Source organism: Ovis canadensis, chromosome 1 (assembly GCF_042477335.2).
Source record: "Ovis canadensis isolate MfBH-ARS-UI-01 breed Bighorn chromosome 1, ARS-UI_OviCan_v2, whole genome shotgun sequence".
Lineage (NCBI taxonomy): Eukaryota > Metazoa > Chordata > Mammalia > Artiodactyla > Bovidae > Ovis > Ovis canadensis.
The window spans coordinates 27741145-27763531 of NC_091245.1; the positions used below are offsets into that span (position 1 = coordinate 27741145).

Sequence of the window (22387 nt, forward strand, 5' to 3'; positions counted from 1 at the left end):
TTGCCTTTCATCAGAACATACAAGACCTTTTATTTAAGAAAGATGAGGAATGACATAAAGAAAATGTAGAATGAAACTAGATCACTTTCTAACACCGCACACAAAAATAAACTCAAAATGGATTAAAGATCTAAATGTAAGATCAGAAACTATAAAACTCCTAGAGGAGAACATAGGCAAAACACTCTCAGACATAAATCACAGCAGGATCCTCTATGATCCACCTCCCAGAATTCTGGAAATAAAAGCAAAAATAAACAAATGGGATCTAATTAAAATTAAAAGCTTCTGCACAACAAAGGAAACTATAAGCAAGGTGAAAAGACAGCCTTCTGAATGGGAGAAAATAATAGCAAATGAAGCAACTGACAAACAACTAATCTCAAAAATATACAAGCAACTTCTGCAGCTCAATTCCAGAAAAATAAACGACCCAATCAAAAAATGGGCCAAAGAACTAAATAGACATTTCTCCAAAGAAGACATATGGATGGCTAACAAACACATGAAAAGATGCTCAACATCACTCATTATTAGAGAAATGCAAATCAAAACCACAATGAGGTACCACTTCACACCAGTCAGAATGGCTGCGATCCAAAAATCTGCAAGCAATAAATGCTGGAGAGGGTGTGGAGAAAAGGGAACCCTCCTACACTGTTGATGGGAATGCAAACTAGTACAGCCACTATGGAGAACGGTGTGGAGATTCCTTAAAAAATTGCAAATAGAACTACCTTATGACCCAGCAATCCCACTTCTGGGCATACACACCGAGGAAACCAGAATTGAAAGAGACACATGTACCCCAATATTCATCGCAGCACTGTTTATAATAGCCAGGACATGGAAACAACCTAGATGTCCATCAGCAGATGAATGGATAAGAAAGCTGTGGTACATATACACAATGGAGTATTACTCAGCCGTAAAAAAGAATTCATTTGAATCAGTTCTGATGAGATGGATGAAACTGGAGCCAATTATACAGAGTGAAGTAAGCCAGAAAGAAAAACACCAATACAGTATACTAACACATATATATGGAATTTAGGAAGATGGCAATGACGACCCTGTATGCAAGACAGGGAAAGAGACACAGATGTGTATAACGGACTTTTGGACTCAGAGGGAGAGGGAGAGGGTGGGATGATTTGGGAGAATGACATTCTAACATGTATACTATCATGTAAGAATTGAATTGCCAGTCTATGTCTGACGCAGGATGCAGCATGCTTGGGGCTGGTGCATGGGGATGACCCAGAGAGATGTTATGGAGAGGGAGGTGGGAGAGGGGTTCATGTTTGGGAACGCATGTAAGAATTAAAGATATTAAAATTTAAAAAATTAAAAAAAAAAAGACTTTGCCTTTCAATATAGGGGATGTAGGTTGGATCCCTGGTAGGAAAGCTAAGGTCCCACATGACTCATAGCCAAAAACAAACAAACAAACAGAAGAAATATTGTAACAAATTCAATAAAGACTTAAAAAATATATTTAAAAAATAAACTCACTGTCCTTATTAATGACCAACTTTTTTAAAAAATTCAAGCTGACGTGATACCAAAGTCCTTGCCCTCTCCCTCTATTCTCTGCTTTCTAGGCTATGGTAACAGTCCAGCAGGGATGGGGAGAGTCTAAGGTTGGAGACTTTTATTCTGGGAGAAAGCCATTCACTCCAGGGTACAGCAGTCTTGAAGTAAATTGCAGAGGTAGCTAATCTCAGGCTGAAAAATAACTGTGAATATGAAAAATGCTTGAAAACAAATAGAGTGCTGGACTCATGTCAAAACCAAAGAAGGACGTAGACAAAGGCAGGGTTTGTTTCCTTGAACTTTGGGGACTGGAAGGCCCGAGACAAATCCTTAGTCAGTCAATCAGTCAGTTCAGTCACTCAGTTCAGTTCAGTTCAGTCGCTCAGTCGTGTCCGACTCTTTGCGACCCCATGAATCGCAGCACGCCAGGCCTCCCTGTCCATCACCAACTCCTGTAGCCCACCCAAACTCATGACCATCGAGTGGGTGATGCCATCCAACCATCTCATCCTTTGTTGTCCCCTCTCCTCCTGCCTCCAATCCTTCCCAGCATCAGAGTCTTTTCAAATGAGTCAGTTCTTCACATCAGGTGGCCAAAGTATTGGCATCTCAGCTTCAGCATCAGTCCTTCCAGTGAATATTCAGGACTGATCTCCTTTAGGATGGACTGGTTGGATCTCTCAAGAGTCTCTCTGGGGGACTGGAAGGGACTCTCAAGAGTCTTCTCCAACACCACAGTTCAAAAGCATTAATTTTTTGGCACTCAGCTTTCTTTACAGTCCGACTTGACTCACATCCATACATGACTACTGGAAAAACCATAGCCTTGACTAGACGGACCTTTGCTGGCAAGGTAATGTCTCTGCTTTTTAATAGGCTGTCTAGGTTTGTCATAACTTTCCTTCCAAAGAACAAGCATCTTTTAATTTCATGGCTGCAATCACCATCTGCAGTGATTTCGGAGCCCAAGAAAATAAAGTCTGCTAATGTTTCCACTGTTTCCCCATCTATTTGCCATGAAATGATGGGACTGGATGTCATGATCTTAGTTTTCTGAATGTTGAGTTTTAAGCCAACATTTTCACTTTCCTCTTTCACTTTCATCAAGAGGCTTTTTAGTTCTTCTTCACTTTCTGCCATAAGTGTGGTATCCTCTGCATATCTGAGGTTATTGATATTTCTCCCAGCAATCTTGACTCCAGCTTGTGCTTCTTCCAGCCCAGCATTTCTCATAATGTACTCTGCATATAAGTTAAATAAGCAGGGTGACAATATACAGCCAAATCCTAGTTTCTACCATTCCTGGCTGGATCCTTGGGTGAGACAAACCTTGCTGAGACTCAATATCTTTATGTATAAAATACCTATATATAGAATCATTTGTTCTCTTATTAAGGGGAATTTATTAATTCCTCCTCTCCCTTTAACCCATATGGCTATGCAGATTTTGAAGGTGGCCAGCAGAAGAAACAAGGAGTTGAAATCTAGCCTGAATTCTTACTTACCCAGCTTTGCCTTTGGCATAGAGCTATATCAGGCCAGAGGAAGGGGTACTTCTTTTTTCATTTGCACAAAAGCACATAAGGAACCAGGTGGCACAAAATGGCACCCCTGCCATTGAGAACCAGGCCTTAGACTGAGTGTAGGGAACCAGACCTGCAGCAGGTACAATTTCTATCCTAGAGGAGCCTATAGTCTGAGGCTGTGGTTCCTAAGTGATATGATGGTACATGGAAGTGCTCAATGAATGGCAGAGAGAACAGCAGACACTGCAAAAAAAAAAGAAAAAGAATGGTACTCTGAGTGTTGGTCACAGAAGGGCTTTCTGTGGGACAGGGTGGGGGTGGTCTTCAAGACGGACCTTGGAAAGTATAGAGGAATAAGATAAGCAGAAGAAGGGAACAACATAGGCAAAACTGGGGAAAGGAGGCTCCTTTCCCAGGTCAGATTGGCTGAAAGAGAGGCTTCCTGTAGGAGAGAAGAGGCAGGTATAGTTGGAGAGGTACGGACAGTTTCATATTTTAGAGGTTGGACTAGAACCACTGGGGCTGCTTAAACAGCTCAGGTCAAGCCTTCAGAGGATCTCTCTGTTGATAAGTGTGTGATGAGAGAGAATCAAAGTGCAGAGAAAAAAAATCATATAACTCCGCCTCAAAAGTCAAATGAATTCTTTTCTACATTATACTGGAAATCCTAGAGAGTGTAACAAAACAAGGGGGAAAGAAAAAGCACCAACTATAAAGGAAAAGTAAAACTGCCTTTAAAATATATTGCTTGTGAGGAAATTTTTTCATGTTAACATAAAAAAATCCTAAGCAGCCTATAAAAATGCTGGAACTAATAGGTGAATTTAACAAGATCCCAGAATACAAGGTGAATATATGAAAATAATTTGTGTTTCTATAAATTAGCAACAAACAATTGGAAAATCACATTTTCAAAAAATATCATTTACAATGCATCAAAAATAAGAAAAAGGGAAAAGTTTTAAAAAAATGTGTACAAGACCTGTACATAGAATAGTATAAAACACTGCTGAGAGAAATTAAGAACAAAATAAAAGAAGAGATTTATACCATGTTCATGGATTGGGAAACTCGATATTAAGATGTTAATTCTCTTCAAATTGATCTATTGATTCAATGTAATCCTAAGCAAAATCCAAGCAGGATTTTGGGGGAGCAGAAATCAATGAGTTGTTTCTAAAACTGATATGGAAATGCAAAGGACTCAGAAGCACTAAAACAATTTTGAAAAATTAGGACAAAGTTAGAGGATTTATGCTACCTAATTTCAAGACCTACTTAGAAAGCTACAGTAATTAAGACAGAGTGGAACTGGCATAAGGATAGATTCAGATAAGGCCAATGAAATAGAATAGAGAATCCAGAAATAAATCCACACATACATGATTAATTGAGTTTTACCAAAGGTGTTAATTCAGTAGAGAAAAGATAGGGAAGTTCCCAGGTGGTCTAATGGTTAGGATTTGGTGCTTACAGTGCGGATGCCTGAGTTCTGATCAGAGAACTGTTCTGATCAGAGAACTGTCTGATGTGCCAAGGATGCACGCACGGTAAGTCGCTTCAGTCATGTCCAACTCTTTGCGACCCTATGGACTGTAGCCCGCCAGGCTCCTCTGTCCACGGGATTCTCCAGCCAAGAATACTGGAGTGGTTGCCATTCCCTTCTCCAGGGGATCTTCCCAACCCAGGGATCGCACCCCTATCTCCTACATGTCCTGCATTGGCAGGCAAGTTCTTGAACACTAGCACCACTGCTGCTACTGCTGCTGCTAAGTCGCTCAGTCATGTCCGACTCTTCGCGACCCCATGGACTGCAGCCTACCAGGCTCCTCCGTCCATGGGATTTTCCAGGCAAGAGTACTGGAGTGGGGTGCCATTGCCTTCTCCTAGCGCCACTGGGAAGCCCAAAGTTAAACATATATCTATTCTATTACCTCAAAATTCCACTTTTAGGATTCACCCAAGGTATATGAAACCATAGGCACCCGAAAAAGGAATATATGCAAAAATTTTATAGCAACTTTATTCACAATAGTCCCAAGCTGGAAACAACTCAAGTGCCCAAGAACTGCTGAATGAACAAATGGCAGTTTTCATATAAAGAGTATATTCCATGTGCTTGACAATAAAAAGGAAGGAACTACTGTTACATGCAACAATTTCTGTTTATCGCAAAAGCGTTGTGGTGAGCAAAAGAGATCAGACACAACAGAGGGCATACCATCTGATTCTATTAAGACAAAAATTCAAAAACAGAACTAATCTACAGGGAGGGCAAGCAGGTTGTCTCAGGCAAGGCTAGGGGTGGGGAGAAGAGTTGATTGCACCCCAAGGGACAGTGACAGGTGACGGAAATATTCTGTATCTTGACTGCAGTGGTAGCTCCATGAGTATAAATTCACCAAGCTGCACACTTGAAATGTGTATATTCTATTGTTTGTAAAATATACTTCAGTAAAATTGGTTAAAAAAAAAATCTCAAGAGAAACAGCATTGTATAGTAATAAAAGAAATTGGAAGGAATATAAATGTTAAAGAAAATGGATAATAAGCCATCATATATTCAGTAACTGGGGAACTATACAGCAGTAAAAATGAATGAACCAGATTGAGCATACACATAAGTATGGACAAAGCTCAAAAACATTAGATTGAATTTAAAAAAAAAAAGCAGATTACAGAAGAATGCATTAATGTGATGTTGTTTATTTGAGATATAATCACATGTAAAGCAATTCTATACATTATTCAAAGATCCACACGTACATGATATATGCATGAATAAGAACATAGAAATGATAAACACCAAATTCAGGAGAGTAATTGTGAGTGGAAGCAATTTCTTACCAGTAGAGAGTGCATGGGCGGTTCTTGTATTATTCTTTATGTTGTTTGTGCGCTTTAAAGATTTCACAGGAAAACAAACAACAAACTAACAAAAACCTAAACCCCAAGACCACCTCCAGCTGGGAGAGTGTCTAGCTGGTATCAGATCTGAGCTTTGGTCCAATTTGTCCTTGGACTTCATGTTCCAACTGGGCAAAGCCACTTCTTTCAGGATGAGAGGCAGGAGCCTCATGCTGGAAAAAAAGGGTAAGAATCCATCGCTCGCATAAGAAGAGTGGTCGTGCCTAGAACCCGCACTCAAAGGGAATTAATGCATGTCGACATCCTTTTTTTTAAAATATAATTTATTTATTTTAATTGGAGGCTAATTACAATATTGTATTGGTTTTGCCATACATCGACATGAATCCGCCACGGGTGTACACGTGTTCCCCATCCTGAACCCCCCCTCCCACCTCCCTCCCGATACCATCCCTCTGGGTCATCCCAGTGCACCAGCCCCAAGGATCCTGTATCCTGCATCGAACCTGGACTGGCGATTCGTTTCACATATGTTAATATACATGTTTCAATGCTATTCTCCCAAATCATCCCACCCTCGCTCTCTCGGCATCCTTTCTTTGCCGCTCCAATGCAGTGACCTGCAAGCTGAAGGGGAACTGGGTAGGGGATGGGGGAGCCCTGGGGGAGGGGTGTCGGGCCGGCACAGCTGGAGGCAGCAGGGCTAGAGGATCTGGCTGCTCCGCGGTGTCCAGAGTCCAAGGACTCGTAGCGGACCACCCAGAGAGCAGAATCTAACCCTCACCGCGGGTTGTGCCCGGATTCTCAGCCTCCTTGTGGACTTCAGTCACTGAGCTGCGCGACCCTTAGCAGCAAGGGGCATGTCTTTCCAGACCCCTGAGGATCCGGCTCCGGAGCAAGGAGAACCACGCACAAGAGGCTTCCAGTTACTGCGCGGTTGGCCTGGTGCCATCAGCTACTGCCCTAAAGCAGAGAGGGAAAGTGACCAGTCTAAGGTCACACCGCAGGTGATTGAAACTTGATACTTACTTGTATATCCTTGGGCAAGTTACTTCACCTCTCTGGGTCCAGTTTTCCTATGGGTAGAGTGGGTAAAAAGTTGTGTGTGTATATGTGTGTATATCTGGAAGACTCCATACCAAAGTATCAGTGGATATTTCTACATGGTGAGGTTTTGGGTGACTGTTATTTTTAATCTGGTTTATCCTTATTTTCTAATTTGTTGTTTCATAATGAATACATATGTATCTAGTTATTTTTATGAAGAGAGCAACAGCACAGAATTGTAAGCATTGAAGGAGACAGTGGAAAGCACTGAGCACAATTCCTAGTTCACAGTGTGTCTCCATAAATGTGAGTTCTCCCTGCTCACTCTTCCCTCTTACACTTACCTGCCCTTCTCGTTGGAGACTCTGGCCCCCAGACCTCAGGTTGGGAAGAACATGTGGTGGTACAGAATTCTATTTATTAGCTGTGTAGCTTTGGATAAACCACTTAACCTCTCTGAGTCTCAGTTACTTTGTCTGCAGAATGGGAAGAAAAACAAAGGAAGTTTTCAAGGACTACATGACATACAAGGTGGGGAACTGCCTGGCATACAGTAGGTCTGCAGTAAGTGTCTGTAGGGAGGAACATGATGCACATGATAAAGGAACAAGCATTACAGCAGGTTCTAGACCAGAAGAGGTCAAAGATTCTAGCATAGATTCCAAAGAGCCCAAGGGGTCCACAGATAGAGCTCAGCCAGGGAGAGAACCATGAACTTGGATTGAAAAAAGTGACATCCTTGTTTTTACTACCTCTAAGTCAAACAGCATTTCCTATCATGCACATATGCAATGTCACATAGTATTAGCAGAACCTGTGACTTTGTTACCAGTGATGCGTGTGAGCTCAGTCGCTTCAGTCATGTCCAACTCTTTGTAACCCTATGAACTCTAGCCTGCCAGGCTCCACTGTCCCTGAAATTCTCCAGGAGAGAATACTGGAGTGGGTTGCCATGCCCTGCTCCAGGAGATCTTCCTGACCTAGGGATCGAACCCACATCTCTTGCATTTCCTGCTTTGCAGACAGATTCTTTATCATCAGCCACTAGGGAAGCCCTGTCACCAATAGAAATCATAGTACAGTAGCAATATCTTGAAATATTGTTTTTATACTCATTCACCACCTCAAAATTAACAATAGTTAATAAATAAATCTCTATATCTTATTATTTAATATGTTAAAAAAGAACTAATTCACAAAATAACTATTTTGATAATGATTCTATATAATTGGTATACTTTGTAATTCTAATTTACTTTTTGTAGTTAAAAATATTCTTCTGAATAGGGGACCCTAGTCTTCATCAGTGCCAAAGAGGACTGTTGGCTAGACAAACATGGTACTAGTCTCTCCTGGGCCATTGGCTGCTTTGTAACATTGAGCTTGTTATCTCTCTCAGGGACATAATCATCCCTACCTGGTTCACTCCACAGGGTTGCTGGAGAAACTAATTCTTGGCAGGAAAGGGCTTTGGAAACTGTTGGCAGCTGCCCAATTTGCCAAAAGCCAGAGCAGAGTGCTTCGTATCTCATAGCTGAATCTCATGTCTTAGGGAGACCTTGCTCCTTTCCACAGGATTCCAAATCCTTCCTCTTTAATCTCTACCTGATAAAGAGGCCAAAGTGCACCTCCCTCAGAGTGTGTCATCCAGTTCCCAGTTTCCAGAGATTCACAGGAAGAATTTTCTAGAGGATAAAACAATTCCTTCCAGCTTTCATATTTGACCTTACAGTGGCCCTTGAAGATACTACCCCCTCCAAACTGCCCCCTTCTCTTTCAGATGGTGATCCCTCTGTGGCCATGGTCCCTGAATTTCCCCTTTCCCTGCCCTGTCCTAGACCATCTGTCTGGCTCCCATTCTGTACTGTGTTTCTGGGCAGACCCAGATCTGATCTCTGTCACGGGGCCCAGTGCCCAGGTCAAGGGCATGGCACATCTCAGCATCTGAGGAGCTGGCCTGGATGAAGAAACGGAACCTGAAGCACAGAGAGAAAAAAAGCAGAGGAGGAGTAGAGCTAGGGCTTGAGATCCCCTGATGCCCATTATTTATCCCATTCACATTGAAAGCAAGAGACAGAGGAACTGCGGACTCCCAAGGCATCACATCAGCTATTTCCTACTCTCCCCACTGCTGTAAGAAATCAGGAGAGCTTAAGATTTTGTAATCATGTGTGAGTCCCTGCTCATCAGAACCATGGGAGGTGTCAGATTCAGTGGCTTTCAAACCTTTTTGACCTGACTCAAAATGAGAAATCCTTTTTACATGGTGATCTGGACCACAGTACATACAGACATATGTAACTGAAACATTTTATGAAAGAATACTTAGCTTTACTATTTGCACTATACTTTTTCTATTCCATTAATTTTTTTTCTTAATGCTAGCTGTAACTCATCCACTGATTACATGATTCACAGGTCCTTTTCAGCCTAAGCACTCTGTGATGACTGAATAGGAATTATTGACAACTAAAGCCCAACAGTCCCTAGTCCTGGCCCAGTGTAACTGGGCCAAAATGTGCACCTTAACTTAGAGCCTGGGTCTCCCCAGTGTACCCTGACAGGACAGACAGATAATCTGCAAAGGCTTCCTACAGCTTCTTCAGACTGTAGGAAGCAGCTTTTTCTGATCCTAATAAGAACACTAACCTTGTGATCTGGAAAAGTTATGTGAGAATTGTCAGGCCTATTGGCTTTGCTCCTGGGTAGGTGGAGTTACCACCTGAACATCCACTAGCCCCCTTATCCGAGGCCAGTGTGGGAAAGAGAGAGTGTGAACATGTCAGTGCATGAGCTAGCTGCTCAGGGAAAGGAAGTTGCAGGCAGGGAAGCCAAAGGATGACAACATGTAAAAGTCACTGAAAAAGAGGTGCTGTGGGAACGCCAGAAAGATCAAGGGCTTGGGAACAAGAAAGACCCAGGTTAAAATCCCATGGGCTTAAGAGCTCAGGAAAATGACTCTCATCTGACCCTTAGCTCTCATTTATAAAACAAGTTTGAAAATCCCTGGTTCTCTGGGTTGTTGTGAAGGTTAAGTGAGATCGTGTATTAATCATACCTGTACTGACCCTACTGTGGGGTCGATGGCAGGTCCCTCGTCCGTGTCCTATACTAGCCTGGAACTGCCCCGGGATTCCCAGTGACCGTCACAGTGCGTACCTAGCACAATGGCTGGTGCTCAGCACAGATGTGGAATGCAAGCCGGTGACTTCGATTTCACCACCCTGGACATGGGCTGTCTCTCTGAGCACCCAGCGCCCGAGTGCGTCCACCGGGAACGGAGTGGGGCCGGTGGGAGCCGCGGGCCCAGAAGAGCTGCGACTCCCTCCTCTCGGCTCTGCGAGCCGCCCCCCGCCCCGCGCTCGGGCGCGATCCCCCGCCCGCCTTCCAGCCCCTCTCCACCCCCACGGCTCCTCGGCCCTCCTCCTTCCTTCCTCTCTCTCCCTCCTCAGTCCCTCCTCTTGGCAAGACCTGTCCGCGCACGCGATTGCCTCCCTCGATCCTCTCTAGAGTCTCGGGGGCTCTGGGTGTCTCACCGCTCCGTCTGCGCCCATCTGTGTGCCTCTCCGTCTCTGTATCAGTCTCTGTCTGCTTATCTCTGCCTCTCTGTGTGTCTCTTTCTCTGGCTCATTGCTGTCTCCGTCCGTCAGTCCATCAGTCCGTCTGGACCCGGGGTGGCGGCGGGCCGCGCGCGGGTCGCGATGAGCGGCGCCTGCACGAGCTACGTGAGCGCCGAGCAGGAGGTGGTGCGTGGCTTCAGCTGCCCGCGGCCGGGGGGCGAGGCGGCCGCGGTCTTCTGCTGCGGCTTCCGCGACCACAAGTACTGCTGCGACGACCCGCACAGCTTCTTCCCCTACGAGCACAGCTACATGTGGTGGCTCAGGTACCGGCCCTGGCCCTCACCCCACCTAGTACCCCGCGCCCGTCCTAGCCACCTTGCTCCATCTTCGGCCCAACCGCGTGCTAAACCCTCAGTCCTCATCCAAGTGCGCACCCCAAAGTCAACACCGACCCCCACCCCGCCTTTACCCGCTCAGGCTCTCACCAGCCCAGATCCCCCCTGCAGCCGCTTCTCCGCTCCATTCCCCCATTTTAACTCAACCGTTATTCAGATCCATCCTTGAACCTTACCCCAACTCCACCCTGGAAAAGCTTCATTTCATCCCCACTCCGAATGTCCTCATCCACCACCCTCAACCCAAATTACATAACAACCCCCACCCTAACAGCAAACTCCCATCCTGCACCATTCACAGGATAACTCCTCCTTTATCTGTGGGCCCAACAGGGTCCCCTTCCTGATATCATCACCAGCCTCATCCCTGACCTTACCCACTCCCCAGTACTGATCCAAGCCCTTACTCTATCAGCAGCCCTGATCTCCTCCTTCATCCTCCCTGCAACCCCACCTCAGCTCTCCTTCCCCACCCTGACTGCAGACATTATCTAGACCTCACTCACAAGCCTTAATACCTCATCAGGTGCTATTCCCCAACTCAACCCAAGTCTCAGCCCAGCCTCAGTCCGCTCATATTTAGTCATTCTTTCAGCCACCCTTGCCTGTGAACTTACATGTCAGGTCCTGTGGTGAGTTCTGAGCGAAGGCAGATGACCAGAGATTCAGAGCTGCCTTCAAGTTCATCATTAAACAATGACATAGTGCCACAGCAGAAGCCAGATCAGTGTATTTGTGGGGAACCCCCATCCACAGGACCCCAGTCTCCTCACTTGTTCAGAGAAGGAGATGATAAGGCCAGTGCTGACATTCCTGGAACCTAAGTGTGGAGCTGAGAGGGGGATAGATAATAGATCTCAGTCTCTCCAGGTCTCCAAAGGCCTCACCCAGAAAACAGGACTTGATCCTGAGTCTGCTCTGGAAAAACAGGCATCAGCAAAAATGGGGTGGGCCATCTCTGGAGACACTGATCTTCCTGTCCCTGGAGGTATGTGACTGGAGGCTGCATGCCCTCTGGGTGTGAAAGGACAGCCTGCCTCAAACCCTCTCGAGCCACTGTCTTTTCATTTATCAGATGGGGATGATGATGCTGACTAGGGCAAGGGCCAAATGAGATCAAGATCAAGGTAAAATCAGCTTGGCATATGCCACTAACAATTACAGATATCATTGCTTTTCCTAAACAGCTCGGTTTGTAATTTCAAAGGATTTTTAGATGGCCAGGTTTTCAAATCCTGCACATTTGGCAGCTGTTGCCTGCAGAATTATATTCATATATTCTCTGTTCATCCATATTTTTGTTTGTTGATTATAGCTTTTTCTTTGTGCCAGGTGTTATGCTAGGCACGGTTCAGTTGTGAAGTCGTGTCCCGGTCTTTGCGACCTCATGGACTACAGCACGCCAGGCTTCCCTGTCCTTCACTGTCTCCCTGAGTGTGTCCTTCACTATCTCCCGCAGGTCCACTGAGTTGAGGATGCCATCTATCTCATCCTCTGTCACCCCCTTCTCCTCCTTCCCTCAGTCTTTCCCAGCATCAGTATCTTTTCCAGTGAGCTGGCTCTTCACATCAGGTGGCCAAAGTATTGGAGTTTCAGCTTCAGCATCAGTCCTTCCAATGAATATGTTGATTTCCTCTAGGATTGACAGGTTTGATTTCCTTGCTGTCCAAGGAACTCTCAAGTGTCTTCTCCAACACCACAGTTCAAAAGCATCAATTCTTTGGTGCTCAGCCTTCTTTATGGTCCAACTCTCACATCCATACATGACTACTGGAAAAACCATCAGTTCAGTTCAGTTCAGTCGCTCAGTCGTGTCTGACTCTTTGTGACCCCATGGACTGCAGTATGCCAGGCTTCCCTGTCCATCACCAACTCTCAGAGTTTACTCAAACTCATGTCCATTGAGTTGGTGATGCCATTCAACCATCTCATCCTGTGTCATCCCCTTCTCCTCCTGCCTTCAATCTTTCCCAGCATTAGGGTCTTTCCCAATGAGTCAGTTCTTCAGATCCAGTGGCCAAAGTACTGGAGTCTCAGCTTCAGCATCAGTCCTTCCAATGAATATTCAGGGCTGATCTCCTTTAGGATGGACTGGTTGAATCTCCTTGCAGTCCAAGGGACTCTCAAGAGTCTTCTCCAACACCACAGTTCAAAAGTATCAATTCTTCGGTGCTCAGCCTTCTTTATAGTCCAACTCTCACATCCATACATGACTACTGGAAAAACCATAGCTTTGACTATATAGACCTTTGTTGGCAAAGTGATGACTCTGCTTTTTAGTATGCTGTCTAGGTTTGTCATAGCTTTCCTTCCAAAGAACAAGCGTCTTTTAATTTCATGCCTGCAGTCACCATCAGCAGTGATTTTGGAGCCTAAGAAAATTAAATCTGTCACTATTTCCTCTTTTCCCCCAACTGGTTGCCATAAAGTGAAGGGACGAGATGCCATGATCTTAGGTTTTTGAATGTTGAGTTTTAAGCCAGGTTTTTCACTCCCCTCTTTCACCTTCATCAGGAGGCTCTTTAGTTTCTCTTCACTTTCTGCCATTAGGGTGGTGTCATATCTCAGGTTATTGATATTTCTTCTAGCAATCTTAATTCCAGCTTGTGATTCATCCAGCCTGGCATTTTGCATGATGTACTCTGCATATAAGTTAAATAAGCAGGGTGACGATATACAGCCTTGAGGTACTCCTTTCCCAATTTTGAACCAGTCTATTGTTCCATGTCCAGTTCTAACTGTTGCTTCTTGACCCACATACAGGTTTCTCAAGAGACAGTGGTCTGTTTCTCCCATCTCTTGAAGAATTTCCCACAGTTTGTTGTGATCCACACAGTCAAAGGATTCAGTGTAGTTAATGAAGCAGATGTTTTTCTGGAATTCTCTTGCTTTCTCTATGATCCAGTGGATGTTGGCAATTTGATCTCTGGTTTCTCTGCCTTTTTTAAATCCAGCTTTTACATCTGGAAGTTCTCAGTTCATGTACTGCTAAAGCCTAGCTTGAAAGATTTTGACCACTACCTTGCTAGCAAGTGAAATGAGTACAATTATATGGTAGTTTGAACATTTTTTGGCATTGCCCTTCTTTGAGATTGGAATTAAAATTGACCTTTTCCAGTCCTGTGGCCACTGCTGAGTTTTCCAAATGTGCTGACATATTGAGTGCAGCACTTTCACAGCATCATCATTTAGGATTTGATATATCTCATCTTGAATTCCATCACCTCCACTAGCTTTGTTCGTAGTGATGCTTCCTAAGGCCCACTTAACTTCACACTTCAGGATGTCTGGCTCTAGGTGAGTGATCACACCATCGTGATTATCCTGGTCACTAAGACCTTTTCTATATAGTTCTTCTGTGTATTCTTGCCACCGCTTCTTAATCTCTTCTGCTTCTGTTAAGTCCTTGCCATTTCTGTGCTCTATTGAGCCCATCTTTGCATGAAGCTTTCCCTTTCTCCAGTTTTCATGAAGAAATCGCTAGTCTTTCCCATTCTATTGTTTTCCTCTCTTTCTTTTCATTATTCACACAAGAAGGTTTTCTTATCTCTCCTTGCAGTTCTCTGGAACTCTGTATTTAGTTGGGTATATCTTTCCCTTTCTCCTTTGCCTTTTGCTTCTCTTCTTTTCTCAGCTATTGTAAGGCCTTCTCAGACAACCACTTTGCCTTCTTGCATTTCTTTTTCTTGGGGATGGTTTTGGTCACCAACTCCTATACAGTGTTATGAACCTCCATCTGTAGGTTTTCAGGCACTCTGTCTACCAGATCTAATGCCTTGAATCTATTCATTTCCTCTACTGTATAATTATAAGGGATTTGATTTAGGTCATACCTGAATGACCTAGTAGTTTTCCTTACTTTCTTCAATTTAAGTCTGAAATTTGCCATAAGAATCTGATGATCTGAGCCACAGTCAGCTCCAGGTCTTGTTTTTGCTGACTGTATAGAGCTTCTCCATCTTTGACTACAAAGAATATAATCAATCTGATTTCAGTATTGACTATCTGGTGATGTCCATATGCAGAGTTGTCTCGTGTGTTGTTGGAAGAGGGTGTTTGCTATGACCAGGGTGTTCTCTTGACAATACTCTGTTAGCCTTTACCCTGCTTCATTTTTGTTCTCCAAGGCCAAACTTGCCTGTTACTCCCGGTATCTATTGGCTTCCTACTTTTGCATTCCAACCCCTATGATGAAAAGGACATTTTTTGTGTGTGTTAGTTCCAGAGGTCTTGTAGGTCTTTATAGAACTATTCAGCTTCTTTGGCATCAGTGGTTGGAGCATAGACTTGGATTACTATGGTGTCGAAATGTTTGCCTTGAAAACAAACTGAGCTCATTCTGTCGTTTTTGAGATTGCACCCAAGTATTTCATTTAAGACTCTTTTGTTGACTATGACAGATACTCCATTTCCTCTAAGAGATTCTTGCCCACAGTAGTAGATATAATGGTCATCTGAATTAAATTCATCCATTTCCATCCATTTTAGTCCACTGATTACTAAAATGTCAGTATTCACTCTTGCCATCTCCTGTTTGACCACATCAAATTTACTTTGATTCATGGACCTAACATTCCAGGTTCCTTTGCAATACTGTTCTTTACAGCAGAGGACTTTACTTTCACCACCAGACATGACTGCATCAACATCCATGAAACGGACCAGTCATGATGGACAGTTCTGACAAAATGTGGTCCACTGAAGGAAAGTATGGCAGACCACTCCAGCATTCTTTCCTGGAGAACCCCATGAACAGTATGAAGAGGCAGAGAGATATGACACCAGAAGATGAGCCCCCCAGGTCAGTAGGTGTCTAGTACGCTGCTGGGGAAGAGTGGAGAAATAACTCCAGAAAGAGAGCTGGGCCAAAGTGGGAATAGTGCTCACTTGTGCATGAGTCTGGTGGTAAAAGAACATTACTTCACACCATTTTAGGGCTAGCTGCATTTACACATTCACAGCCCTGCCACTTCTGCTCTCCATTTTACAGATGAGGAAACTTGTAAGAGGTTAAGTTACTATCTCAGATTACTTCAGTGAGAAGAAGTATCAGAACTAGGATGAAAACTCAGGGCTGTCTGGTCCCAAGCCCTGGCTTGACCTGCTCCACAAATGTCTAAGGCTAAATGACTCTCATAACCTGCTCAGATCATGAACTCCTTATTGCCAAATCCATGCTTAAATTGAAGAAAGTGGAGAAAACCACTAGACCATTCAAGTATGACCTAAGTCATATCCCTTATGATTATACAGTGGAAGTGAGAAATAGATTTAAGGTACTAGATCTGATAGACAGAGTGCCTGAAGAACTATGGACAGAGGTTCATGACATTGTACAGGAGACAGGGATCAAGACCATGCCCAAGAAAAAGAAATGCAAAAAAGCATAATGGCTGTCTGAGGAGGCCTTTAAAATAGCTGTGAAAAGAAGTGAAAAGCAAAGGAAAAAAGGAAAGATATACCCATTTGAATGAGAGTTCCAAAGAATAGCAAGGAGAGATAAGAAAGCCTTCTTCAGTGATCAATGCAAAGAAATAGAGGAAAAACAATAGAATAGGAAAGACTAGAGATCTCTTCAAGAAAATTAGAAATACCAAGGGAACATTTCATGCATAGATGGGCTCGATAAAGGACAGAAATGGTATGGACCTAACAGAAGCAGAAGATACTAAGAAAGGTGGCAAGAATACACAGAAGAACTATACAAAAAAGATCTTCACGACCAAGATAATCACGGTGGTGTGATCACTCACCTAGAGCCAGACATCCTGGAATGTGAAATCAAGTGGGCCTTAGGAAGTATCACTATGAATAAAGGAATAAAGCTAGTGTAGGTGATGGAATTCCAGTTGAACTATTTCAAATCCTGAGAGATGATGCTGTGAAAGTGCTACACTCAATATGTCAGCACATTTGGAAAACTCAGCAGTGGCCACAGGACTGGGAAAGGTCAGTTTTCATTCCAATCCCAAAGAAAGGCAATGCCAAAGAATCCTCAAACTACCCCACAATTGTACTCATCTCACACGCTAGTAAAGTAATGCTCAAAATTCTCCAAGCCAGGCTTCAGCAATAAGTGAACCATGAACTTCTAGATGTTCAAACTGGCTTTAGAAAAGGCAGAGGAACCAGGGATCAAACTGCCAACATCTGATGGATCATGGAAAAAGCAAGAGAGTTCCAGAAGAGCATCTATTTCTGCTTTATTGACTATGCCAAAGCCTTTGACTGTGTGGATCACAATAAACTGTGGAAAATTCTAAAAGAGATGGGAATACCAGACCACCTGACCTGCCTCCTGAGAAACCTGTATGTAGGTCAGGAAGCAACAGTTAGCACTGGACATGGAACAACAGACTGGTTCCAAATAGGAAAAGGAGTATATCAAGGCTGTATATTGTCACCCTGCTTATTTAACTTCTATGCAGAGTACATCATGAGAAATGCTGGGCTAGATGAAGCACAAGCTGGAATCAAGACTGCCAGGAGAAATATCAATAACCTCAGATATGCAGATGACACCACCCTTATGACAGAAAGCAAAGATGAACTAAAGAGCCTCTTGATGAAAGTGAAAGAGGAGTGAAAGAGTTGGCTTAAAGCTCAACATTCAGAAAACGAAGATCATGGCATCCGGTTCCATCACTTCATAGCAAATAGATGGGGAAATAGTGGCTGACTTTATTTTTCTGGACTCCAAAATCACTGCAGATGGTGATTGCAGCCATGAAATTAAAAGACGCTTACTCCTTGGAAGGAAAGTTATGACCAACCTAGACAGCATATTCAAAAGCAGAGACATTACTTTGCCAACAAAGTCCATCTAGTCAAGGCTATGGTTTTTCCAGTGGTCATGTATGGATGTGAGAGTTGGATTATAAAGAAAGCTGAGCACCAAAGAATTGATGCTGTTGAACTGTGGTGTTGGAGAAGACTCTTGAGAGTCCCTTGGACTGCAAGGAGATCCACCCAGTACACCCTAAAGGAAATCAGTCCTGGGTGTTCATTGGAAGGACTGATGTTGAAGCTGAAACTCCAATATTTTGGCCACCTGATGTGAAGAGCTGACTCATTGGAAAAGACCCTGATGTTGAGAAAGATTGAAGGCAGGAGGAGAAGCGGATGACAGAGGATGAGATGGTTAGATGGCATCACCGACTCAATGGACATGAGTTTGAGTAAACTCCAATAGCTGATGACGGACAGGGCGGCCTGGCGTGCTGTGGTTCATGGGGTCACAAAGAGTTGAACATGACTGAGCAACTGAACTGAACTGATCCTGCTCTACTCAGATCACTTGAAAAGTCACTGGCTGACTCTGCTGTCTTCTGGGCACTGCTGTGGCACTTGGGGATACAGAAATGAATAAACCCCTCAGCACCCAGTCAGAATCCCATTCCACTCCTACCACCCGATTCCCCATACACCCCCTGTGGTTCCTCTCCTTGCCTTGAACCCTCTTGAGGCATGGAGTGCTTTAGTGGCTCAGACAGTGAGGTTGAAGGTTGCATGATGTGAGCTATGAGGTCACGTTGCACATCAGTGTGCTTCAAAGTTTATGACCCCAAGGGCAGCCTGCAGGGCTGACTTTTCCTGGGTGCATGTTAAGTCGCTTCAGTCGTTTCTGACTTTTTGTGACTCTATATCCTATAGCCCGCCAGGCTCCTCTGTCTGTGGGATTCTCCAGGTAAGAATACTGCAGTGGGTTGCCATGCCCTTCTCCAGGGGATCTTCCCAACTCAGGGATCAAACCCATGTTTTCTGCGGCTCCTACACTGCAGGTGGATTCTTTTACCACTGATCCACAAGGGAAGCCCCCTAGGCTTGGCTAGAACATAGTTCATAAACATCACGGACAATTTCAAAGTAGAGAAGGGAAACTGGGGTCCTCAGGACATTTAGGTGATCAGTGTGCTCCAGACCCTGAAATAACACTTCTGGCATGTTCCTGTCGAGCCCCACCATTGCAGGGTGGAGATCTTGTTTTGCTCTGGACTCCATTTGGCCCTTTTCATGAAAGCTGGCCTTTAAAAAATTTTCAGGTAAACTGTTTCCTTGGATAGTGATAGAGGAGAATTGCTGTTTTAAAAGCATGTCTCAGGAAATGAAGATTCCCTGTGGGGAAGCAGCTGGTAGACTTTCCAAACACCCGTTATCAGTAGTTTCTGTTTTTGATTAAGATGTGAGCCCAAGGGCTGCAGCCTTGTTGAAGGGCAGAACTGGCATTCAGGCACTGTAGGTACATTATCTCATTTAATCTGTATGGACACCTGGTGAGATAGTGACTTTTATGAATGAAAGAAAATGAAGATCAAAAGGTGAAGGAGTTTTTAGCTTATATGTGAGAGAGCCAGGATTCAAACTTAGAACTGCCTGGCTCAAAAACCTTAACAAATGTCAGATCACCCCTCCAGTTCTTTCCCAGAAGTCACAGTGGGTTACCTATCTTTCAGAGTTGTAGGTCTGTGAAATTCTAGAAGGCTAGTGGCTCTTCAGGACAGTTACCCATCATCAGCAAGAATCTTTAACTTCATTGAAAGGTGGATCGATCCAGGTCTTGTGCAAACCTGTCTGATAATAAAACCCTCATCACCTCTTGAAGCAGTACATTCACCATGGGACGACTCTGATCATTTGAAGTTCATTTTTTGAACTTATATTTTTTTGGTCACGTCATATGTTATATGAGATCTCCTTTCCTTGACCAGGGATTGAACCCAGACAATGACAGCAAAAGCCCAGAATCCTAACCATTAGACCACCAGGGAACTCCCTGGAGTTCATCTTATACTAAGGACAGATTTTGCCCCCTTGAACCCTCCCCTGTTGTTCCCAGCTCTGTCCTTGAAGCTGGTTCCCCTGTCTCCTGGAAGACGTTCAGTGCAGTGCCTACTACCTGACTGTCTGCTGATCTGGAATGCATCCCCCCAACTCTCTCACCCACTCCTCAAAGGATTCTACTTTTACTGGCTTTTTCCAGCCAAGTACCCATAGATGTCGCTTGTAAAGGGTGTGGTCCCAACCTGAACATGAATCTTCCAGATCAGTCAGTCAATCAGTTCAGTCGCTCAGTCGTGTCTGATTCTTTGTGACCCCAGGGACTGCAGCACACCAGACTGTGTCTATCACCAGCTCCCAGAGTTTACTCAAACTCGTGTCCATTGAGTCAGTGATGCCATCCAACTATCTCATCCTCTGTTATCCCCTTCTCCCACCTTCAATCTTTCCTAGCATCAGGGTCTTTTCCAATGAGTCAGTTCTTCGCATCCAGTGGCCAAAGTATTGTAGTTTCAACTTCAGCATCAGTCCTTCCAATGAATATTCAGGACTGATTTCCTTTAGGATGGACTAGTTTGCTCTCCTTGCAGTCCAAGGGATTCTCAAGAGTCTTCTCCAACACCACAGTTCAAAAGCATCAATTCTTTGGCACTCAGCTTTCTTTCTAATCCAACTCTCACATCCATACATGCTACTGGAAAAACCATAGCTTTGACTAGATGGACCTTTGTTGGCAAAGTAATTGCTCTGCTTTTTAATAAGCTGTCTAGGTTTGTCATAGTTTTTCTTCCAAGGAGCAAGTGTCTTTTAATTTTATGGCTGCAGTCACCATCTGCAGTGATTTTAGAACCCAAAAAAATAAAGTCTGTCACTGTTTCCACTGTTTCCCCATTTATTTGCCATGAAGGATGGGACCAGATGCCATGATTTTAGTTTTCTGAATGTTGAGCTTTAAGCCAACTTTTTCACTCTCCTCTTTCACTTTCATCAAGAGGCTTTTTAGCTCCTCTTCACTTTCTGCCATAAGGGTGGTGTCATCTGGATATCTGAGATTATTGATATTTCTCCCGGCAGTCTTGATTCCAGCTTGTGCTTCATCAAGTCCAGCATTTCTCATGATGTACTCTGCATAGAAGTTAAATAAGCAGGGTGACAATATACAGCCTTGATATACTCCTTTCCCAATTTGGAACCAGTCTGTTGTTCCTTGTCCAGTTCTTACTGTTGCTTCCTGACCTGTGTACAGATTTCTCAGGAAGCAGGTCAGGTGGTCTGGTATTCTCATCTCTTCCAGAATTTTCCACACAGGGTGTAATTCTCTTTAAGAATTTCTTTGTTGTGATCCACACAGTCAAAGGCTTTGGCATAGCCAATAAAGCAGAAATAGATGTTTTTCTGGAACTCTGTTGCTTTTTTGATGATCCAACAGATGTTGGCAGTTTGATCTCTGGTTCCTCTGCCATTTCTAAATCCAGTTAACGTCTGGAAGTTCACAGTTCATGTACTGTTGAAGCCTGGCTTGGAGAATTTTGAGCATTACTTTGCTAGTGTGTGAAATGAGTGCGATTGTGGGGTAGTTTGAGCATTCTTTGGCATTGCCTTTCTTCGGGATTAGAATGAAAACTGACCTTTTCCAGTCCTGTGGCCACTGCTGAGTTTTCCAAATGTGCTGACATATTGAATGCAGCACTTTCACAGCATCATCTTTTAGGATTTGGAATAGCTCAACTGGAATTCCATCACCCCCACCAGCTTTGTTCATAGTGACGCTTCCTCAGGCCCACTTGACTTTGTGTTCCAGGATATCTGTCTTTACGTGAGTGATCACACCATCATGATTATCTGTGTTGTGAAGATCTTTTTTGTATAGTTCTTGTGTGTATTCTTGTCACCTCTTCTTAATATCATCTGCTTCTGTTAGGTCCATACCATTTCTGTCCTTTATTGTGCCCATCTTTGCATGAAATGCTCCCTTGGTATCTCTAATTTTCTTGAAGAGATCTCTAGTCTTTCCCATTCTATTGTTTTCCTCTATTTCTTTGTAGTGATCACTGAGGAAAGCTTTCTTATCTCTCCTTGCTATTCTTTGGAACTCTGAATTGAAATGGGTATATCTTTCCTTTGCTCCTTTGCCTTTTGCTTCTCTTCTTTTCATAGCTGTTTGTAAGGCCTCCTGAGACAACCATTTTGCCGTTTTGCATTTCATTTTCTTGGGGATGGTTTTGATCACTGCCTCCTGTACGATGTCACGAACCTCCATCCATAGTTTTTCAGGCACTCTGTCTATCAGATCCAATCCTTTGGGTCTATTTGTCACTTCCACTGTATAGTTGTAAGGGATTTGATTTAGGTCACACATGAATGGTTTAGTGGTTTTCCCTACTTTCTTCAATTAAAGTCCAAATTTGCCAATAAGGAGTTCATGATCTGAGCCACAGATAACAGCCTTATAAAAACAGTGAGTAGATCTAAAGAAAGGAAATAATATTTAATTAAAATACAAAACTAAAAAGTATTAAACGAATACTAAAGAACTACAAAGTACTACATGCTCAGTGTGGGAAAAAAAGAGGAAGGCCAGGAGAAACAGAAAAGAAAAGCAATCATGGGAGATGCCCCGTGTCTTAGCTTGGATTCTAGAAGACTGGGAAACAAAAGCTCTTAAGGCAAGCAGTTT

At 43.7% G+C, this 22387-nt stretch overlaps 2 protein-coding genes and 1 long non-coding RNA gene across 5 annotated transcripts in view; 2 read left to right on the forward strand and 1 right to left on the reverse strand.

Moving 5' to 3' along the window:
* Positions 1 to 22387, forward strand: part of SCP2 (sterol carrier protein 2) — a 981293-nt gene that overhangs the window by 508220 nt on the left and 450686 nt on the right. The gene's annotated exons all lie outside the window — the stretch shown is intronic.
* On the reverse strand, positions 5068 to 11815 carry LOC138441306 (uncharacterized). 2 transcript variants are annotated; one of them, XR_011257305.1, is made up of 4 exons: positions 11550 to 11815; positions 7322 to 7453; positions 6960 to 7006; positions 5068 to 6142 (listed from the first exon to the last, which is right to left on the reverse strand). It is a non-coding gene; the product is annotated as an uncharacterized lncRNA (long non-coding RNA). The 2 variants fall into 2 exon arrangements; XR_011257304.1 differs by lacking the exon at positions 11550 to 11815 and adding an exon at positions 10514 to 10630 and having other exon boundaries at positions 5159 to 6142.
* Positions 9350 to 22387, forward strand: part of SHISAL2A (shisa like 2A) — a 40216-nt gene continuing 27178 nt past the window's right edge. For both annotated transcript variants that reach the window (XM_069591928.1, XM_069591937.1), the window contains exon 1: positions 9350 to 10860. In XM_069591928.1, the coding sequence (XP_069448029.1) occupies positions 10145 to 10860 (716 nt within the window). In that variant the 5' untranslated portion in view covers positions 9350 to 10144. The remainder of the gene's footprint in view (positions 10861 to 22387) is intronic.